The sequence below is a fragment of the Halichoerus grypus genome, chromosome 7 (assembly GCF_964656455.1).
Source record: "Halichoerus grypus chromosome 7, mHalGry1.hap1.1, whole genome shotgun sequence".
Classification (NCBI taxonomy): domain Eukaryota; kingdom Metazoa; phylum Chordata; class Mammalia; order Carnivora; family Phocidae; genus Halichoerus; species Halichoerus grypus.
This window is the reverse complement of record NC_135718.1, coordinates 5,259,916-5,277,611: the sequence shown is the minus strand read 5'-3', so window position 1 is coordinate 5,277,611 and position 17,696 is coordinate 5,259,916. Positions and strand designations below refer to the sequence as shown.

Below are 17,696 nucleotides of genomic sequence, written 5' to 3'. Positions count from 1 at the left end.
CACCCCCCAGTGTTGTAGTGTGTATTTCCTACAAACAGGAACTTTCTCCTGCGTAACTACAGTAAAGCTACCCAAACCAAGCTTACAGTAGTGCTACCATCTAGTCCTCAGACCCCGTTCAAGTTCAGACATCCCAGTACAGCTGTCGCGGCTCAGCACCAGACAGGTGGGGTTACTTGGCATACCTCAAATCATGCACTGAGTACTATTTTTTGGCTTATATTTTTATGTGATTTTTTAAAAGACTTTTTTTTTAACATTTTATTTAAGAAGGGAGAGTGAACGAGAGAGTGAGCATGAGCAGGGGAAGGGCAGAGGGAGGGAGAGAGAGAGAGAGAGAAGCAGACTCCCCGCTGAGCAGGAAGCCCAACATGGGGTCAATCCCAGGACACCCGACTCGAGACCGTCCATCCGCTTCACACATAACCCATGGCTTTGGGCGAGTCTCTGCACCGCATCTGAGCATCAGGGGCACAGCGCTTACCTGGGTAGTCCTGCAGCGATCAGATGAGCTGCTGTGTTACTAAAGAAAGTGCCCAGTTCATGAAAAGTGTTAGGTAAATGGAGGAGCACACACTCTTACAACTCTGCTCTAAAATTCCCACTTACTTCACGGGTGACTAAAAATAAAGTCGCTACTGTTAACACCTTATTTTTACATAGTCTTTTGCAGCTATCTCATTTGATATAATAAATAGTATTCCTGTAAACGAGAAAACCAACACCCCCAGATTTCTTCTAAAGACTGTGGAAGGCCTTTTGAGCTTGGATGTATGATGGGAACTCTGTCCAGGCTCTTTCCCTCCAGGAGCAGGTGGAAGCCCCCCAGACCGTCCTCTGGCACACAAGCATGGTGGGTGTAGGAGTTATGCGTAAAGGCCAGGAGTATGTCCAAATCATTCCCATTGGTGATCCAAGAATTCTTCCTGCATCTTGATGTTCTTTTTTTTTTTTTAAAGATTTTGTTTGTTTATTTATTTATTTGACAGAGAGAGAGAAACAGCATGAGAGGGGATAGGGTCAGAGGGAGAAGCAGGCTCCCTGCTGAGCCGGGAGCCCGATGTGGGACTCAATCCCAGGACTCCGGGATCATGACCCGAGCCGAAGGCAGTCGCTCAACCAACTGAGCCACCCAGGCGCCCGCATCTTGATGTTCTTGACCTGGTCATAAACATTGACATAACCAGGGGTATTAGTTCTGTGACTTCAGGAATCTATGCATATGATGTTTTTATTTAATTAATTAATTTATTTATTTTAGGGGGGAGGGGCAGAGGGAGAGGGAGAGAATCTTAAGCAGACTCCCCATGAGCATGGAGCCTGACGCAGGGCTCGATCTTGGGACGCTGAGATCACAACCTGAGCCCTGACCAAGAGTCGGACGCTCAACCCACTGAGCTACCCGGGCACCTCCATAATGACATTTTTATAACAGTGTGTCTGGGTTACCGTGTTTAAGGAGACAGAGCTTCCACGGTGCAGAGCTTTATAGCAAAGTCATTTCATAGTAAATTGTCTGTTAAGCACATATCGTCTATAAGTCTTTGAAATATAAAATGTTTGATGTTTTTACAACTCTTTTCCTTAGTTATCTAGTGTTTATGTACATTTTTGGTATCTGAAAAAGTCATAAATTACAGAAATTATGTACTAGTAAAGAAGGAGCTCCATGATGCACTAGTAACAGGAGCCAACATTCTCGTGTCCTTTCCGCATGCTCGGCACCCCCCAGAAGCCTCTGCCCGTATTCACTCCTGTGATCCTCTGACAGCCCCAGGAGACAGGCACTGTAAGACTCCCCCTTTACCTGTCAGGAAACCGAGGCACCAGGAGGTTAGATTAGTTGCCCGAGGAAGTGGCAGAGGTAGAATTTGAGCATGCGCACTGTGACCTTGGCGCCCACCCCAGCCCTGAACCACACCGTGGCTGGCTGGCCAGCCACCTGCATGGAGTGAGTGTGGATTTCTAAACATTTCAGAAGTGTGTGCAGGGCAAATGAGGAATGCCTCAGAGCGTTCTGAGACCCACTATTAAGCTGTTCAGCACCTCAGCATCTCCCCTTTTTTGGTTTTCAGCTTTGGAACAACTACTTTCACCTGGCTGTCGCTTTCCTCACTCAGGAGTCCTTGCAACTGGAGAATTTCTCAAGCGCGAAGAGAGGCAAAATCCTTAACAAGTAAGTCTGCATCCAGTCCCGAAATCACGGGCAGGAGCCTGCAATTCTATTAGCATCATTTCTGCGTAGTCTCTAAGCCAACTTGGTATGCAAATTGAGATGTAATAATCATGGTGTCATGAAAGGTTGGTTTCAAATCCCGAATCTGGTGTTGCCTTTTCTAACCCATGAATCAGGATCTAAAACTGCAGGGTTCATTCTGGTGAGTTCCGAGTCTGTGTAGTTCACCACCATTAGCACCACCCAGAATGGGAGTTTCAGGAGGATAATTGCTTCTGCCCTGCACCATTCTGATGTCTTTCCACATGTGCTTTTCTTTATCGTCTGCTTGTGCGGTGCTCCTTCGAGAAAGGAAGCATCTCGTGCAAGCTGTTGGCACAGTTGGGATTGTTGAAGAACTCCTTCAGAGTGAGAGCTGCCTGGGGTTTCCTCCTTTGTGAGAGGCCACCCTGTCGTGCTCTATGTGGGAGATCCGAAGGGCTGGACTAGTCCTTGGATGATCCTAACAAACCTCTCGGAAGCCCCGCGTCCCTGCCTGGGTCCTTCAGCTCTGTGTCCTGCATGGCTCCTGGCCCAGGACAAAGAAAAGAACGCTTGCATGCTTTCTTTCCACACTTTAGGTGCCCCGGAGGGTCTTGCCGCCTCTCTTTCTGCCTCGGTTTCCCTGACTTCTCTCTTCTCTGAGCGCCCCTTTTATAAAGACTTTAAAGATTTTATTTATTTATTTGACAGAGAGACACAGTGAGAGAGGGAACACAAGCAGGGGGAGTGGGAGAGGGAGAAGCAGGCTTCCTGCCGAGCAGGGCACCCGATGCGGGGCTCGATCCCAGGACCCTGGGATCATGACCTGAGCCGAAGGCAGACGCTTAACTACTGAGCCACCCAGGTGCCCCTATAAAGACTTTAGAGAAGAGTTCTCTTATTGCTCCCACATCTCTGTGTCACCGGTCCCTGTGTGTCATTTCATAATTCCTCTGCTTTACGTTGACTTTTCCAAGGCTTTGCCCCTCCCTGACATTAGCGACTCCAGAGGGAGTCTCAGAAGGTGACAGAAGCACTGCTCAGCGCCCCTCATGTTTGTGAGTGCGTCTCTCACTTGCCACATCAAAGCACGTCATCCCCGCAGAGTAAGAATTGTGTCAGCAAATATTTATCGAACAGGTATGCCAGCGACTTTCTAAGCACTCCGAGTGCATTTTTCATATATGGTCATAAAACCAAAACAGAAACTGTTCATTGGGTTTCCTTCTCACCCTTACTCTCCAGAAGAGGAAGGTGAAACATGTTCTAAGCAAGTCACATGGCCAGTGCCACACACCCAGTCACTCTAACCCAGGCAGTTCAGAACCCGAGATGTTCACCCACGCTGCTCTTAAAACCCTAAATCCTTCCATTGTCCTGTCTACCTCAAGGTCAGCTTCCACCCGGTCATATTCCTTCACGCTTCCTCCGTTGGGTGGCTCCAGTGGGTTGGCCGTGGATGCAGACAACTGTCCGTTGTTCAGAAAAGGGAAATGCACCAGAAGGCTCCGGCCAGGCGGGCGCCCGCTGGTGACTGCTGGGAGGGCAGAGCTGGCCTTCGCACAGCCCACTGGGGTCTGAGTGCCAGCCCCGGCTCAAGAGACAGACGCCAGGTGGCACCTTCTGGGGACTGGCTCCGTAGGGAAGCTTCCGCTTTGCCAAATTTACATCTTCTCAGGGCTCACATGAAGTGAGGGGTGGTGACTGGTGGTGGTTGCTGTCCTTGTTTCAATGCGCTCATGGTGGAAATTTCCATAGTAGAAGCAGAAATAACTGGAACACTCTGAGCACCGTACAACTTTCTCACAGCCAGCCCCGGATGCCTGGGACGCCTTGTTATCCAGTCCCGTGGAAGGACAGCTGGGCCATAGCAGGTGGATTCAATAACCTACGTGTGCGCGGGGGTCACTGCGGGGGAATCCAGACCCGGCTCCAGCCGACAGAACAGCCCGTTCTCTGCCAAGCGCACAGCACGGCCAACCCTTCAAGATGCCTGCAGGACAAGAGAATTTAAACCAGAAATCTGTCTTAAAAGAGCTGGCATCTCCTGTGAGGTTTTTAGAGTAAAACCATTGATTCTGAGCATTCTCCAGGCCAGGGCCAGGTGGCTCTGCACTGGGCCTTCTTTTGTCACGTGAATGTTAACAGTCTAAGCTAAAGCCACGTCGATACATGCATTAACCACAGAGGGCCTTGACCGCCAAAGAAAACATTTGCTTCCCACATAGCCCTGTGCTTTCAGAGGCTTCAAAGCCAAGGAAAATGTAACACGGCCAGCTGGTGTCTCCCCTTCCAGAGCCGCAGGGCTTCTGAATTGAGCTCTGGGTCTTCTCTTCCTCATAACTGTGGCAATAAGAGGCTCCAGATTTTCCCTTTGAAATTTTCTCATGGATTCCCCAAGGGAAAAAAAAAAAACATCCTAAGTGTTTTAGAAGTTGTCTTTGCAAGACTCTGGCAGGACGACCTCAGCTCCTGTGCACCCTGAGGGGCCCTCTCCCAGGGACCTAGGCTCAGTGTGTGGCCGTGACAGGCCACCAGGGAGAGGTGTTCTCCGTGTCTGAGACCAGCGCTTGTGGCCCGGGAGGCCGTGTGGCTAAGATGCGTGGCAGGTTCAACAATACGATACAAGACGTGCTTGTATTTGTCATACCTCTGTCTCTACCTTAAACACTTTTTATTTGCCGTTTTATTTCTAAATACCAAAATCTACATAAGACATACTTGAGGTCATCCTACCCAAATGCTTAAATTTTCCCAGTGCCTAGAAAGGTTTTAATTTGCTTAAAATGGTGCTAGTGGAAAGGGCTTGAGTGTCTGCTCTGTGCTCAGGGTCTTGGTGCTCGGGACGCAGAGGTGAGAAGTTCACGGTCTCAGGCAGGTAGGTGTGCGACAGTCACAGCGATCGCCTGAGGTATCGGTGCCCACCGGGGATGGACGTTCGGGAGTGAACGCGGGGAGCCCCAAGGCCTCTGGTGGGAGGGGCTTCCAGGCTGGGTGGGGAAGGAGCAGGCAGGCTACCAGGTTGGTGGACTGAGCCACGGTCAACAGACCACCAGTCCCCAAAGGGGACATCAAGTCCCAGAGGACATGGCCTGCTCCTTGAGCAGAGAGATGCTCTGGATTGTTGAAGCGTGAGTGAGTGCTAGACCCTGAGGGCTTGGCATGGGCAGAACGGGAGGCCCAGTGATCTGGGAATTGACCCCATGGGTCTCAGCAAAGGGCTGGGTGCTGACGCAGAGCCCAGTGGAGGATAATTCACTTGGTTGTCTTTTTCTAGATAGAAAGCCTGCAGGCTCTGAAAGCAGAGCCATGCCACACCCGTTGCGGAGCCTCTGGCTGCCTCCCTTTGGGCCAGTCTACTGCTCTAGGGTTCCTGAAGCCAACCAAATGCATCTGCTTGAGGGCTTCACTGAGGAACCCCCCTCCCCCCACACCCTTCACACCCCTGCCTACCCTTCTCTTCCTCTCTGCCAAGCTTGCAGCAACACCTGTCTGCCTGGCTGACAGCACGGTGGCCCCAGACAATGAGAAAACCCCAGTGTCAGAAGATCTGCCTGTTCATTCCCTCTTGTGACGCTCCCCGTCCTGATGACCTGGGTTGGGAAGATAATTAGGATATTCATCCCAGAGACTTTGCCCAACATGCACGGGAGGAACATAAAATAATGGGCCATACCGTGCAGAGAACTGATTATGTCAAACCCAAATTGAGTATAAGATTTTCCAATGAACCACAAAATAAATAACCACCAGGAATCAAAGTCTATAATAAGAAAATATATCTGACTCAACCTTCAGACATCCTTGGTGCTAGGACTCCCAGCGAAGGACAGAGGTGTCGCTGGCGTTTGAAAACTGACCGTCACTTCTCCCCGCCCCATCCCCCCACCCCCACCCCCAGCCTTTGACATTACGGGGACTCAGGAAATATGAGTCAGATATAAAAAAGTTGGCTTTTCACTAGCAGCCAGCTTCACCATGTTAGTATGCGGGACATGTGTGTCCTAGTTGGGACAGTGTGACCCATGACTGCAAACAGGCTTCTGCGTTCAGGACCAGACTTAGTCTTGGAAGAGAAAGGGGGTTTCAGGCACTGGGCATCCAGCATATCCAAGCATAAAAGGCTCACTTAAAATTTTCAGCCCGAGAATCAAGTTTAAGTGCCAACCCCAGGTTAGTGCATTTGAACCTATGTGCAGAGACCACCCTCCATGCAGACCCTCTCCTCGGTTGGTCTCCACGCTATTTCTCATCTTTATTTACTTATTTATATGTATTTTTTCGTGTAGAATTCACACCTTCTGAGAGGACAGGTTTCACAACCAGGTCGAAATTCCACATAAACAGAGATCTCCATCTTTCCGAGTGCAGGGTTCTGAGGTGTTCGTACATTAAGTCAAACTAAAGACATTGCTTTTAGGGAAACTGAAAGAAACAAAGCTGCCACAAGCCCTGCTCTGCAGTGTGGGATGATCCGAAGCTGGGATTGTGGACCCCAGATTATAACAAGAAGTAGTTTAGAAAAAGTAGAGCTCATGTTTATGCACATTGTTTAAGAGACTCCAATTATTCAAAGTAAGTTCAGTCTAAACCCAGAATTAGCAGGGGTCCCAGAGAGACAGATTTAGCAAACGGTGACCCACGGCAAGTCACTGTTGGCAAAGGTAAGTGTCCCGTGTGCCTGAGCGACTCTGTGCCCCGTCCAACGTGGTAAACCTCGGGCAGCGCAGGACACCATGGCACATCCAAGCCCTGTGTGTAATAAACTTTATTCCCGGGGTCACAGATGGGGTCCCACCTCCTCTCACCTCCCCCAGGGACTTGCCATTAAACCAAACGTGTCTCACTTCACCCATCAAGTCCCTCCAGTGACCTCTGCATCTGTCTGCATCCCTCAGCCTCCACCCACTCCCCACAAGGTCTCTCTCTTTCCTTTGTTCCCAGAACCCCATGGAGATTTTCCTCCTCCTTTTTGGCCTCTCTGTTCCCTTGTCAGGCTCATAATCCTCCATCAGACCTTTCAGTGGGGGCGCTCCTCACACCTTGGTCTTGGGTCTTCTCGTTCCATCCTCCCTCCTTCAGATGGCGTGTTTCAGCTCTGCATCTCAACCCTTTCTTGGGTCACGATGGCAGTTTAATGGGTGTTTGTATTTGTCCCCTACAATCATCTGCCCTCACAGTTAACACACCCTGGGTGTCTAAAAACTACAGATATTTGTTGTCTCACAGTTCAGGGGGCCAGGAATCCAAATCAAAGTGTGGGCAGAGGTGGTTCCTTCTGCAGGCTCAAAGGGAGAACCTGTTCTGTGCCTCCCTCGGCTGGTGGTTGTCCCCAGGCCTTGGCGCTCCTGGTTTCTGGCTGCATCCCTCCATGCTCTTCCTTGTGGCCTCATGGGGCCTTCTTTCCCATGTCTCCAAATCTTCCTCCCCTTGTAAGGACACCAGTCCTTGGACTCAACTCCCCTCCAACCTCTGCAATCCAGTATGACGTCATCTTAACCTGGTGACACCTGCAAAGACCCTATTTCCAGATAGGGTCACCTTCACAGGTCCCGGGGCTTAGGACTTGAACATGTTATTGTAGAGGACACAATTCAACCCACAATAGTCATGCCCAACATACTTTTTTTTTTTTTTTTCAGTGAAATAGAATATAAGAAAGCATCAGAATTTACTGAAGGTAGTGAGGTTAAGTGTTATTTCATAAAACAGTTGTACACAGATATTTATATGTGTGCTGGTTAGTAAAGTAAAATGTATTTCTTATTTCAAAAGCATTTTGAAACTTAAACTTTAAAAAGCTGCCTCTGTGGCCTTTGTTCACACTGCATCCCCCTTGGTCTCTTAAGAGGAAGGAGCAGGCTCTCTGTCCTCCTGCCACACGTCCTCTTTTGGTCCATATCCTTACCTACCCACTCCCTGCCTCGGGGCCTTTGCACCTGCTGGTCCATCTGCCTGGAATGCTCTCCCTTCCCTTCTGCCTGGATTATGTCTTTCCTTCTTCAAATCTGAGGGTAAATTATTGTCCCAGAGAATTGCCATGGCCAGCCTAGGCCCACTGTTCAACTCTCACTCCTCTGTTTTTCCTAAAGGGCCATGATCACAGCCTTCATAGAACTGTTGTATGTACATATGTGTGTTGATCTAGTGTGATTATTTGTTTAATGTCCATCTCTGCTACCATGCTAATAGCCCCCCAAGGTCTGTGGACTTTGTTCTCCATGTTATATTAATATTCCCATATTAGCTCTGAGCCTGGCCTCTAGTGAGTATTCAGTAATTAACAAATCAGTGAGTAACGTTCCCTGAATGAATCAATGTAAATGACCATCGTAACCATGGGTTGCTGTGATGAGGCCTAGTGTGAGCTTTAAAGGAAGCACCTAGCCTGGCTTGAGTGCTCACTAGGACATACAAGGACATCATCTCTCTCATTTTCAAAAACTCCTGGGAGATGAACATCATACATCATTATCCCAGTACTACATATGAGGAGACTGAGGGTCAGAGTGGCCAGGTGACTTGCCCAGAGTGCTTAGATTTGGGCTCAGGTCAAGCCTTATCCCCAAGCCTGGGCTATCTCTGGTGGACATGGGTTTTCTGCTTCTTGGGTGAAGATTCACGAAACCAGGTGCTGAGATAAGGCCCTGGAGACCAGATTCATGCTATTTTAGCTCAGAGTTACAGACCTGGATGTGGGATCCTATATTCACTTGGGCTGTGGGAAGCTTGCCTCCTTGAGGCCCCCTTGGCCCCCATTTCGCAGGTGCTCTCTGACTTGTGTGTGGGCACGGTGGGTGGGGTGTGATGGGAAACGCCAGGTGGCTCCAGCTCCCTGCTGCTATAGCTTTGTGGGGTCAGGCACGGCGGTTCAGCACTGGGACTCTCTGCGTCCTCAGTGGAGAGAGGGCCACGACAGCTTCTCTCTGCTCACCCGGTGGTCTTGTTGCCAGAGTCAGATGAGACCAGTGCCCTTTGAGAGATGTGACACGGCGCTGTGCCATCGGGGAGATCCGGACTTGCCAGGCCCTGAGACGTGTGCCGTGGGGCAGGGCATGGGCCTTGGGGTCTGAAGACTTGGGTTCTCTTTCTTCTTCCTTGCCTGTGACTTGGCCGAGTCCTTTGGCTTCTCCCTCTAGGACCGGTTCCGTTCCCTCAAGTGTAAATTGTGAGAGTTGAACTTAGCTCTGCTCTGTAAGGCTGCCACCAGCCCTGGGAGCCTGTGACCAGGTAACGAGCATGAGCCCTGACACTCTCCATCACTGCTGCCCTCTCCTCCCCAGCAAGAAGGTATGAACAGTTCGGGAATCCCTCGTGAGTTCTGGTGATAGCTGTAACCTTATTGGGGGATTACGCTGAGACATGTATAGATTGAGCAGAGCTGCTGTCTTATTAAAACTAAAGATCAGTCTCGCTGCCAGAGAGTCAGTCTTGCCCCTCACCTTCTAGCTCCTTGCTCCCCTTGTTGTTACCTTTGTTCTGGCCCTAAGCACCTTTGTCTTATTTGGGTATGAAAATGGCATTTTTAGCCCCTTGCTACAACAGGCCTGACTCTAGTGAGGGATGTGCTCTCGGATCTTTGCTGATACCCCTGTCCTCAAAATACTGTGAAGGTATGTCATTTTCCACACCTGGGACAGGATAGCGTAACTAGAAAACGCGAATCCGACACCCATGAGCATCTCACCCTCTGTCAGCACCGTAAGGAAAGGGGACGTCCAGGGAGAGGCAGGAGTGGTGGAGGCTCCCTGTCCATGTGGGCCTCCTGGCATCCAGGTGTCAACCCCAGCTCTGGAGAAATGGCAAATCACTGCAGGTCAGCAGACATGGGGTCACTCCGGCATGACCCAAACCGCCTAGCATTTTAGCCATTTCTCTTTTGTGAGAGAGATTCTTCCAGGATGAGAAGGAATGGCTTGGCTACTGGAAGAGTATTTAAAACTTGAGTTAGTCAGTCAGTGGCAGGCCAATGGCTGTGACCAGCTCGCCCCAGCTCCGTGGGGGGGCTCCGGCCGGCTCTGTGTGCCGAGATCTGAACACGTACTGGCAGGCCCTGGGGGGTCCTGCCTGTGATACAGAGCTCCCTGGCTCACCAGATGCCCACTCTCCGGAGAGACGACTCATCCACCTGCGCAGCGAGCACCAGCGCTAGGTTTGAGCGTGGCTGTGTGCTCCGCGGTGCTTTTCCCCGGTGGATGCCGGGAGGAGGCCTGCCGTATCCTCTCCCGGTCTGGGCTGCTGGAGACCCTCTGTCATTTGTGCAGGAGCAAAATGGGAATTGGGAAACTGGATCAACAAGCCCAGGAAGGGTGCACAACTAAAGAGGGCTTCGATGATACGGACCGTGGGCGATGTGGGGTGCCACTTAGACATTGGAGGGTGCTCTCCTCTCACCCACGGGCTTGGTCCAGTAGCTTTGCTGACAGTGGACAGGCCTCTCCTCACTGTGGCACTGGTGATGGGTGCATTCCCTGGCCGAGATCCCCCCTCTCTCACTCACCCAGTTGACCCACATCAGCACTCACCTGGTTGTCAGGCTGGGCTGGAAGGTAACTCGTTTACCCCCGAGGACAAGCTTGTCCTCACAGGAAGGGGCTGACGCTCCCAGGTCAGTTTCTCTGTCTGTACACGGGGCCGTGGGTCCATGCAGGTGCAGCGGCCCCGGGGTGACCTCTGTGACAGGGTTGCCAGGCCGGTTTCCCTGGTGGAGAGCACATTGGTCTGCAGCCCTCTCCTGCCGAAAGTGACAGATGGGTGCTTAGGGCCCTAGAGACTTTTATAAGGTGGCAGCGAGCTATGGTTGTTGGTTTACCAGGAGGCTCTTTGCCTTGAGAGCCACAACCAGGTCATCTGTAAACAGCTTCCCTTTCCACATCAGCTGCTGTGAGGACGAACAGAGCAGCTTGATGACCCAGCTGCTAAACTGTAATCCTGTACGATAATTGTGCAAATTATTATTTTTAATATAATCAGTTTTTTCCTTAGGCAATAAAGGAAAAAGTTAAATTGCTCACAAACTAATAAACGTTTATCTTCTGAAGCATCAAATTCTGTTTACTCATGAAACACACACCTCCTCTGCTGACCCTGTGGGAGGAAAATTAACATTTATTTTCCCTGATAAACAAAAACAGGGGAATGTTTGTTGACATCCTTTGGTGCAGAGCTCTTCCTTACATTGAAAATGCTAAAGAAGGATGGGAGATATTTGAAAGAGGCCTTCCCAGCTCTGATTGTCCACTCCAGGGCTTAATTTTAACATGTGAAAGCTGCTTTTGTGAGCAGGGTTGGAGGATGTCATTTGGTGTCTGCAGAGCTGGATGCTAAGAGCATGCTCTGAAAACGAGCTCCCCCTCAGGCCAGGGAGCCAGGTCCTCCTTCTCTTGCCATTAGAGACTGAAGAAGGAAAATACTGCCCTTACTTTCTACCACCTCGCTCATGTTCCCACGGGGTGGGGGGTGGGGGTGGGAAGAGTGTTACATAATCTGGGGTGATGGGGTGATGGGTAGGTGAGGCTCCCTCTGCTGGATTCTTCCTCCTTCAGTTCTCTTTGGTGGCAAGAGAAGCTTTGATACTCTCTTTGTTTGTCTCCGTGCTGGGAGACTTTCACTGCACTTAAAAATAATCTAAGTCTGATTTCCAAATGCTCAAAAGAGTGACTCAGCATTTCCCCTGTCCTCGGTTCTCAGGTATGGAGATATGAGGAGGCAGATTGGCTTCGAAATCAGAGACATGTGGTACAACCTTGGTGAGTAGCTGGGATTTCCGGGGAATCATGGTGACTGTCACTGGCCCTGGCTGTCAGTGGTGCCGGGGCATCTTGAAAACCTGAATTGCTTCTCTTCCTCAGAGAGCGATTGCTACCTTTGCAATAGTTGTTTTCTGTAAATAAGAGGTAGGAAGAAAATCCGATCGGTGGGGCATATAGAAAAATCAGTAGAGTGCCCCCTTATGTCAGCTGTGTGAACACAGCTCTGCCTTGAAATTTCTTTGCTTCCGGGCATCACTAACATTCCCCCAGTTTCTCAGGCATCAAACCAGGTAGTTCATCCCACTGTCACAAGGCTCACTGCTTATTGTCTTCAGCTTAACACATTCTACCCTCAAAGGGGTTTTTTTTGCCTACTCAAAACTGGGCCCTGTATCTAGGTACACTGCCAATTGGGTGGTGGTAGTAGAACATGCTTGCACGCTGAAAACACATTAGGGGCTTCATGTGTTAAGATGAGAAATTCACATAGGTGTTTGCCGCTGCAAACGTCCCTCTTACTGCTGCTTTTGCTGCATCTCAAACATTTTGGTAGTTATTTTGTTTTCATTTTCATTTGACTCAATATATTTTCTGATTTCCCATTTGATGTCTTTGACCCATTGACTGTTGAGGAGCAGGCTTTATAATTTCCTCTATTTGTGAATTTCCCAGTTTTCTTCTGTTTTTGATTTCTGATTTCATTCCATTGTCGTTGGAAAAGATACTTGGTATGATTTCAGTCTCCTTGAATTTGTTAAGAATTGTTTCATGACCTAAGATGTGACATATCTGAGGGACGCTCCATGTGCCCTTGAGAAAAACGTTATTCTGTTGCTGCTGAGTGGAATGTTCTATGTATCTGTTAGGTCCATTTGGTCTATAATATTGCCTTGATCAGTAAATATAAACAACCTAACTTTACACCACAGGAACTAGAAAAAGCACAATGCCTTAAGCCAGAAGAGGGAAGAAAATAATAAAGATTAGAACAGAAATAAATAAAATCGAGAATGAAAAAACAATAGAAAAATTCAACACAACTAGAGTTGGTTTTTTGAAAAGATAAACAAAATTGACCAGCCTTTAGCTAGATTAACTAGGAACAGAGGAGACATAGGTAAATAAAATCAGAAATGTAAGGAGAGCCATTACAACTGATACCACAGAAATAAAAAGGATCAAAAGAGGCTATTATGAATAATTATATGTCAACCAACCTTGAAGAAATGGACAAATTCCTAGAAACATGCAGCCTACCAAGACTGGATTATGAAGATATAGAAAATCTGAACAGACAGATGGTAAGCAATTAGCAATCTAAAACTTCCCAACAAAGAATAGCCCAGGACCAGATAGCTTCAATGATGAATTCTACCCAACATTTAAGGAATTAATGCCAGTCCTTCTCAGACTCTTCCAAAACATTGAAGAGAAGGGAACACTTCCAAACTCATTTTATGAGGCAAACTTTACCATGATACCAAAGCCAGATAAAGCACTACAAGAAAAGAAAACTATAGGCCACTGTCTCTGATGAACATAGATGTAAAAATCTGCAAGAAAATACTAGCAAACTAAATTCAGCAGCGCATCAATTGGATCATACCCCATGGTCAAGTGGGATTTATCCCTGGGATACAAGGATGGTTCCACATACAGAAGTTAACAAAGGTGATACACTGCATTAACAGATTGAAGTATAAAAGTCATATGATTATATCAATAGATACAGAAAAAGCATTTGATGAAATTTAATACCCTTTCATGTTAGAAACTCAACAAATTAGGTATAGAAATAATGTACCTTAATGTAATAAAGGCCACATATGACAAGCCCACAGCTAAGATGTTCAGGAGTGAAGAACTGAAAGCTTTTCCTGTAAGATCTGGAACACAAGGGGCCCCACTCTCTCACTCCTATTCAGCATAGTACTGGAAGTCTCAGCCATAGCAATTAGGCAAGAAAAAGCAATAAAAGCCAACAAGACCACAAAGGAAGAAGTGAAATTATGTTTGCAGAAGGCATGATCTTTTATATAGAAAACTCTAAAGACTCAAAAATGCTGTTAGAAATAATAGATTAAGAAAACTTGCAGGATACAAAATGAACGTGGAAAAACCAGTTGCATTTCTATACACTAACAACTATCTGAAAAGGAAATTAAGAAAATAATCCCGTTTACAATAGCATCAAAATGAATAAAATACTTAAAAGTAAACTTAAAACAAGGAGGTGAAAGACCTGAATAGTGAAAGGTACAAAGAGTCTATCACAGAAATGAAGGAAGAAACAGATATATATAAAGGCATCTCATCTTTGTAGATTAGAAGACTTGATAGTGTTAAAATGTCCGTATTACCCCAAGCAGTCTGTAGGTTCAATGCTATCTCCATCAAAATTCCAATGGCATTTTTCACAGACATTGAAAAAATGATTCTAAAATTCACATGGAACCACAAAAGACCCTAAGTCACCAAAGCAATCCTGACAATGAACAAAAGTGGAGGCATCATACTTCCTGACTTCAAAATAGATTACAAAGCTGCAGGAGTCAAAACACCCTAGTACTGACATCAAGGCAGACATAGAGATCAATGGAACAGGAGAGCCCAGAAGTAAACCTGCACATATATAGCCAACCGATCTTAGACAAGAGAGCCAAGACCATACAATGGGAAAAGGATCACCACTTTAATAAATGTTGTGAAAACTGGATACCCACATGCAAAAGAATGAAACTGGACTCTTGTCTAACATCATACCCCAAAACCAACTCAACTAAAGACTTAAACATAAGACCCCCAAACTGCAAAACTCTAAAAGAAACCATAGGAGAAAAGCTTCTTGATATTGGTCTTGGCAATGATTTCTTGGAAATTACAGCAAAAGCACAGGCAACAAAAGCAAACATAGACAAGTAGGACTCCATCAAACTAAAAAGCGCCTGCACGGTAAAGGAAACAACAAAATAAAAGACACCCCGTGGAATGGGAGAAGACATCTGCAAACCATATATCTGCTAAAGGGTTAATTTACAAAATGTATAAGGAAATCCTACAACTCAATAGCAAAAAACCCCACCAATTAAAAGATGGGCAAAGGACTTGTATTGACATTTCTCCAAGGAAGAAATGGCCAATAGGTTTATGAAAAGATATGCAACATCACTGACCATCAGGGAAGTGCAAATCAAAACCACAGTGAGATGTCCCCTCACACCTGTTAGGATGGCTATTACGAAAAAAGTAAAAGATAAGTGTCAGCCAGGTGTACAGAAGTTTGAACACTTGCACAGGGTCGATGGGAATGTGGGAAACAGCATGGAGGTTTCTCAAAAAGTTAAAAATAGAACTCCCATATGATCCAGCCATCTCCCTTCTGGGTGTACATCCAAAGGAATTGAAGTCAGGATCTTGATGAGGTATTTGTACACCCAGTTCATGGCAGCATTATTCATAATAGCCAAGAAATGGAAACAACCTAAATGCCCATTGATGGATGGGTGGATAAAGAAAATGTGGTATATGTATATTCAATGGAATATTATTCAGCTTTATTTTTTTAGTAAAAAGGAAATCTTGCCAAATGCAAAAACATTCCTCTTACATGAAGTTTCTAAAGAGTCATACTCTTAGAAGCCGAGAGTAGAACGGTGGTTGCCAGGGGTAGGGGTGAATGGGGGGGGGGAGGAGGGAATGGGGAGGTATTGGTCAAAGGGTACAAACTTTCAGTTATGCAAGATGGGTAAGTCTAGAGATCTGCTGTAGAACAGAACACCCAAAGTTAACAATACTGTGTCCTACATTTAAAAATTTGTTAAGAGGGTAGATCTCATCTTAAGTGTTCTTACGACAATAAACAATAAAGAGGAAAAAGGATATAATTAATAAAAAAATTTTTTTTAAAGATTTTTTTATTTACTTATTTGAGAGAGAGAGAGAGAGAGTGAACGAGAGCATGAGCAGGGGGGAGGGTCAGAGAGAGAGGGACAAACAGGCTCCCTGCTCAGGGGGCAGGGATGCAGGACTCGATCCCAGGACCCCAGGATCATGACCTGAGCCGAAGGCAGGTACTCAACCAACTGAGCCACCCAGGTGCCCCAATAAAATTTTATTAATTAAAATAACATGGAATTCTCTATTAAAATGTTAGTCACTATGCCATGTAATTCTGTTAGGTAAGCTCCTTAAAGGAATAAAGAACTGATAATTGGGCATCCTGTTACCATCTTGAATGGGTCCTCGATGAACCCGCCTCTCTCCTAGCACCTGTTCTCCACTGTCAGCTCGCTAGGTGCCGAGACGTCCAGGCACCTTTCTTCAGCCTCATGGAGGGTCCTGTGCAAGACTTCTGTGGCATTTCCTCCCTGAACCTCCAGGGCCCTGTTTGTTTTGCTTAGCTTGGCCCACGAAGCCTGTGGTGGCTACAGAGGGCCTCCCCTCTCCCCTCTCCCCAGTGACTCTGTTCTCCTCTCCAAGGAGGCAGGTATCTTTCCACTTCTCCTTCTAGTTACCCCACAGCACCTGGGTTAAATTTGTTTCCCCATGACTGGAGCAACTTAGTTGCACCCCTCCCTGCTCGGTTCTTGAATAGATTCTTGCTGTCTGTGTTGTGGCTAGAGACCGTGGCTAGAAAGACGCCCTGGCCTATCTATATTCCTTGGGGAGAATGAAACAGGGTGATAAAAACAGAACACAGTTTTTCCTGAAGGTGGGGAACTGGACTCCATCGCCCTCCCAAGGACCCTCCGAGCGGGCGGGGGTGGGGGTTTGGGGACCTCGCCTGCAGTCCGCCTTTGTGGTCAGCAAGTTCAAGGCCGCCTGTTTTCAGCCCGAGCCAGATTTCCTCACAGGGGGGTTGCTGGCTCATCCTCCTTGAGTTCCCGGATGTCAGCAAATGCGTAAAGGCAGGCCCTATCACTTCTCTAGGGAAAGTTAGAATTTCTAAATGTCCTTTGTCCATCTGTTTATATGAAGGATGGAGTCTTTTTCAAATGGGTGTTACATGAAAAATAAATGCAGAAGGCCTTGGGAGAAAATACTATAAGATATTCTATGGATAATACTAATAACATAGAAATTAAGAAGTATGATTTAAGGAGAGGCACCAGCTGGGTTCTCAGGAGTCAGAATCCAGCACAGAAGCTCCCAGGTGGTGACGACGAGCTGGTTGGAATGGCTCCGTCTGCTCACGTTCTCCACGGAGAAGTAACCTGAACCCTGCATGCTGTTCGGTTCTCAGGCACTTGAGGACCCCTTAAGGAAACTCTTTGCTGGGTCATTGGAAGCGACTTTCCTGCAGCAGCTTAATTGCCCAGAATCTGAGTTATGGCTCCAGGCTGTCAAAGGGCTTCATGAATCTCCAACACTGAGCCTTCCTGGTGCCACCCTGGGTCATTGGTCTTCCTGCCGCACCCCCCCCCCCCCCGGAGGGGAGGGGAAAGGAGGAGCCCTGGCTCCAGTGAAGAGACTTGAATCCTACTGGAATTTTCTTCCTATCTTGCCTCTGCCTGGGTGTGTGGCCTCCCCCATGACCCTGTCTTTCTGGGCTTCCATCCTCTCTTACAAGAGAGGTTGGACTAAAGTTTTCAAGAGCCTCCCAATCCTGACACTCCATAATTCTTTATATATGTATGATGATCTCTGTAATGAAATGCCAAGTCTTCTAGAACAGGGAGGAGGGCCATTCATGATTCATTTTAATTGATCATGCTCTGACAAATGCGTTTGTCATTTGCCCTGGTAGG

General features: G+C 47.5%; 1 protein-coding gene across 4 annotated transcripts in view; it reads left to right on the top strand.

Annotated features, from left to right (window-relative positions):
- Nucleotides 1-17,696, top strand: part of DOCK1 (dedicator of cytokinesis 1) — a 490,705-nt gene that overhangs the window by 394,706 nt on the left and 78,303 nt on the right. For all 4 annotated transcript variants that reach the window (XM_078076968.1, XM_078076967.1, XM_078076970.1 and 1 more), the window contains exons 31-32: nucleotides 2,076-2,176; nucleotides 11,888-11,946. In XM_078076968.1, the coding sequence (XP_077933094.1) occupies nucleotides 2,076-2,176; nucleotides 11,888-11,946 (160 nt within the window). The remainder of the gene's footprint in view (nucleotides 1-2,075; nucleotides 2,177-11,887; nucleotides 11,947-17,696) is intronic.